This window comes from Otolemur garnettii, unplaced genomic scaffold (genome assembly GCF_000181295.1).
Source record: "Otolemur garnettii isolate 467f Iridium unplaced genomic scaffold, OtoGar3 scaffold00204, whole genome shotgun sequence".
Lineage (NCBI taxonomy): Eukaryota > Metazoa > Chordata > Mammalia > Primates > Galagidae > Otolemur > Otolemur garnettii.
In genome coordinates this window covers 1,383,046-1,387,594 of record NW_003852599.1, presented here as the reverse complement: position 1 = coordinate 1,387,594, position 4,549 = coordinate 1,383,046, and the positions used below count along the sequence as shown (strand labels likewise).

The window sequence follows — 4,549 nt, the reverse complement described above, 5'->3', positions numbered from 1 at the left end:
AGATGTAGTGGCATGCACCTATAGTCTCAGCTACTGGGGAGTCTGAGGCAGGAGGATCACCTCAGCCCAGGAGTTCAAGGTTGCTGTGAACTATGGGGATGGAGGCCACTGCATTCAAGCTTGGGCAACAGAACAAGATCTTCTCTCTCTCACACACACACACACACAAACACAAAGGCAGAGAAAAGAAACAAAATGAAACCTTAAGGCACCTCTCAGGGGGACTGAGGCTGAGCTCCTGGTGGCATCTCATGCAGAAGGGAAAGATGGAGTACAGCAGTTTAGCAGCATTTCACCATGCTGATTGCTAAATTAACTGCTAAAAGCTGTTCAGGAGTTGCCCTTTCCTTGATGTTCTAAAGGTTAACATGTTTGGGGATAATGAATCAGTGGTAATTACAATACACATGTCATGAAGACAGTAAATTAATTACATGGTGCAGAAATTAGTACTTAATAATTAAGATACAGCAGACCCGGGTAATTGCACCTGTGTCTATCACTGTGACTAAGTGTACTTCATAACTGAGGTTCTCGTTCCTGAGTCAGGTAGACACAAAGACACGGGATCATACAACACAGGGGACAAAGGAACACCACACATCTCGAGTGAGGAAACACAACTGGCTTGGGAGGGAGGAGTTTAGCACAGCAGTTTCACCAGCAGTGTGATGTGGTCACCAGATAAGAGGCCATTGGCCCTCACCATGAGGAGAGAGTAAGTAAGGGCCACACACCCTATTCCTGCCTTAACCGTGGCTGCCTAAGAGACCCTTCCCGGGACTCCAGGGGCAAACAGAGGGGTTGCTCTTCATGACTTTGGTCATCCCGTTTTCTCAGCCTCCTAATGGGAGTTCTCTCAGGCTGGGATTTTTGTCTGCTTTCTTCATTGTTGTATTCCCAACACATAAAACAACACTTAGAACAGCACATTGCGGACACTCGGTATCTCTTTGTCAAATAAATGAATGAACTAAGTTGAAGCCATATGAGGAGGGCAGTTAGCGCGATAGGGAAACTCCCATCCCGCATCACCACAGGTCTGTCTCTGCCCATCCCTACACAGCAGAAAGAAGAACTGCAATTTATTGAGCACCAAGTTCCCTGTTCTGTGGGGGGGGGCTTTATGTACCATTTAAATTGTCAAAAAATCTGTGAGGTGGGTATTGCTAGTCCCAATTTCTAGGTGAGGAAACTGGAGTTGAAGGAGCTTCTATGATTTTTCCCAAGTCACAGACCCAGTTAAGGTCAGAAACCAGACTTGAGCCCAGGCCTGACTCACTCTAACGTCCATACCCTTGCAATCACACCTCTCTGGAACCAACCCTGTTGGATTCTGCTTTCTGAGTCTGTGTGGGAGCTAAAGGGATTTGAGAGCCTGAACTTGGCCATGCACTTGGTGCTGCCTCCAGGTTGCACGGGGGACCCTGGGCTCCCTAGGACTGTTTTGTTTTGTTTTAATTTCCCTTTGTTATGTTTTGGCTTTTCTAAACCAACTGGCTGTTTTCAATATCAACCACTCAGACCTCTCTAAGCAGCAGCAGACCTGGCAGGGGTGAAGATAAGGAAATGGGGGGGGACAAGAAGGGGAAAGGGGGTCCCGCTGGTACTGAGTCTACTCTTCTCCTCACTCAGCTCCCTACTGCAGCCTGCCTAGGGCTCCCCTCCATGGCTTCATCCTGGGCCAGACCAGCACCCAGCCCGGGGGCTCCATCCACTTTGGCTGCAATGCTGGCTACCGCTTGGTGGGACACAGCATGGCCATCTGTACCCGGCACCCTCAGGGCTACCACCTGTGGAGCGAGGCCATTCCTCTCTGTCAAGGTGAGCAGCAGGTAGAAAGTGGGTCAGGAGGGTGGGTGGCTTGGATCTAATCCTGAGCTGGTCACTTTCACACCTGGGTTTCCTCTCTGATCATTCATTCTTTCAGCAAACATTTATTGAGGATCCGTAATATCTTGAACCAAGGGATTATATGTGCGCAGCAGCCTTGATGTTTTGAGAGTCATGGGGGAGGTGGGTGTGAGAGCACATAAGTGCAAATTGACTGTGGAAGCCAGTGCTGTATCAGGAATACCAACAGTGTGCAGTAGCTGGAGGGTAAGCAGGGATCTCCCTCCTCCTGGACAGCTGGACAGGCTTCCAGCCAAAGGGATGCTGGGGCTTGGGGCATAGAGCAAGTGGCTTGACCAAACACGTATATGTTCATGCATTGCCTTTTCTACCTTGTGAATTTCTTCTTGGAGGATCCATCCAGAAATGCCAAAGGGGTGTTAAAATCTCCAACTATTATAGTTCAGAAAGATGTATTGTTCGGATCAGTTAGGGTTTTCTGGTTTTTTGTTTTTTGTTTTTAATAAATCAAGGTGTAGTCAGGTAGGGAAAGTAAATGTTAATTATTGAAATCTCTTCATGTTGTGTGTTTCCCTTGACAAATATGTAGTGTCCATCCTTGTCTTTCTTTATTGTTGCTGGCTTAAATCCAATTGTATCTGCAAATAAGATTGCAACTCCTGCTTTTTTCTTATTTCCATTTGTCTGGATTACTATTTTCCATCCCTTCATTCTGAGTCTTGTTTTATCTTTTAAGGTAAGGTGTTTCTCTTGGAGGCAATGAATACCTGGCCTGAGTTTTTGTGTCCAGCCAGCCAGCTTAGGTTTTTTCTTCTCCCTTAAAGTAATATATACTCAGATTAGAAATCGGGGGGGGGCTATAGATCATACAAAAGAAAAAAAGTGAAAATGACCTATAACCGTATCACTTGAGATCACCATTGTTAACATTTAAGTGCATTTTCTTTGGTATTTTATATATTGATTACAAAACTAGGATCATAAGTGTAGAAAACTTAATATTTTGTTAATGTCATTTATATCATCAAATACACTTCATCATCATTATTTTCAATGGTTGTATAGCATTATGGGAAAATTGTCATTTTATTTAAATATCATTCTATTGTAGTACATTTCTATATATTTTTGTTACTACAAACTTGTAATTCTTGGCAGGTGTGGTGGCTCATACCTCTAATCCTAGCACTCTGGGAGGCTCAGGTGGGAGGATCACTTGAGGTCAAAAGTTCAAAACCAGCCTGAGAAAGAGCATTGGTTTTAGTAGAGACCATTTTAGTAGAGACCTCCTCGCTACTAAAAATTGAAAAAGTTAGCCAGGCATTGTTGTGGCTGCTTGTAGCCCCAGCTATTCAGGAAGCTGAGGCAGGAGGATCACTACAACCAAGAAGTTTGAGGTTGTAGTGGGCTGTGATGATACCACTGCACTCTAACCGGGGCTATAGAGAGAGACTCTGTTCAAAAATAATTAAAACTTACAATTCTGTCCTTATGATTTCCATATTTATTTCCTTAAAATAAATTCCCAGAAATGAGACTGTTGAATCACAACATATTCAACATTTACAGCTTCTGATAATTACAGCGCTTGTGACACACCAGAGAGTTTGTCCTCATTTACCCTTTCACCAGCCACACACAAAAGCTGTCTTTTCTCCCAGTCTCAACGGTATGCACTGTGTTATTACACAGGAAGAAACAGGAAATCACATTGCTGTTTGATTGCATTTTTCTTTGTTTCCTGGTGTGGTGAAATTACTTTCTAATGACATCTATCACCTCTAAACTTCACAACCTTCCTGCGTATGCCTGCACTTTCTCAAAGAATGAAAACAATGTGTTATTAATAATCTATTCTAAGCCTGAGTAAAGGTCACAGAGAACTGACTGTCCACAAATGACAAATGTCATTTGGCTTCAGGCTCTTTTTCTCTAATGGCATCAGCACAGACAAGTCTCTTTTCCAGAGCTCTAATGGTACCAACAAGTCTCTCGTCTCTGTCATCTCATGTTCCCACCCCTACTGAAGCCCCTCTTGCTTCTGTCCATTCATCTCCACGCTGCTCTGTGTATCTTCTCCCCATTCCACCCCAAGCTTCCCACCACTGCCCTCCCTCTACATGCCCTGGAATCCTATTTCCATGGCTAGCAAGCCCAGGCCCTTGGCCACCGCCCTTGGGAGGCTGTCTTCACTTCCTCCCTCCATAGAGACTGTGGCTGTCCTCTGAGGACAGAGCTGTGGCTCTTTCAAGTGGAAGGTGTTAATCCCCTCGTTTCCTATACAACTCAGGGCCAGGAATATTCTTTCAGTCTCTACTGCTGCTTCCAAACCATGACTTCCCCGGCCCCCATGAGAGAGCCTGTGCCTCCCAGTATAGTACTTCCTCTTTCCTTCTCCAGCTCATTCTCTCAGTGTACACAGCCTCTCCCAGAGAGATCTCATTCCACCACAGGCCTCCAATATTCTGTGACAGTGTCCTCTCCTCTCCTACCCACAGGAGCTGTCCCTCCTACCTCTGGTTTGGGGCACCACATTTGGGCATGGAGCCTGAATCAGTGAGACTCAGGCTTTTCCTCTCTCAGGCTAAGAAGTCATCTCCTGTCCCCTTGGTCATCCACAAAAGCAGGACTGGTGACAAGTGGCTGCTGCCCTCTTCCTTCTCCAGCTCTCCCCAGGTTGACTCTCCATGCAAAA

General features: G+C 45.5%; 1 protein-coding gene across 1 annotated transcript in view; it reads left to right on the top strand.

Moving 5' to 3' along the window:
- Positions 1-4,549, top strand: part of CSMD2 (CUB and Sushi multiple domains 2) — a 575,968-nt gene that overhangs the window by 519,723 nt on the left and 51,696 nt on the right. Inside the window, exon 48 of the mRNA XM_012812368.1 lies at positions 1,636-1,824. Coding sequence (XP_012667822.1) covers positions 1,636-1,824 — 189 coding nt within the window. The remainder of the gene's footprint in view (positions 1-1,635; positions 1,825-4,549) is intronic.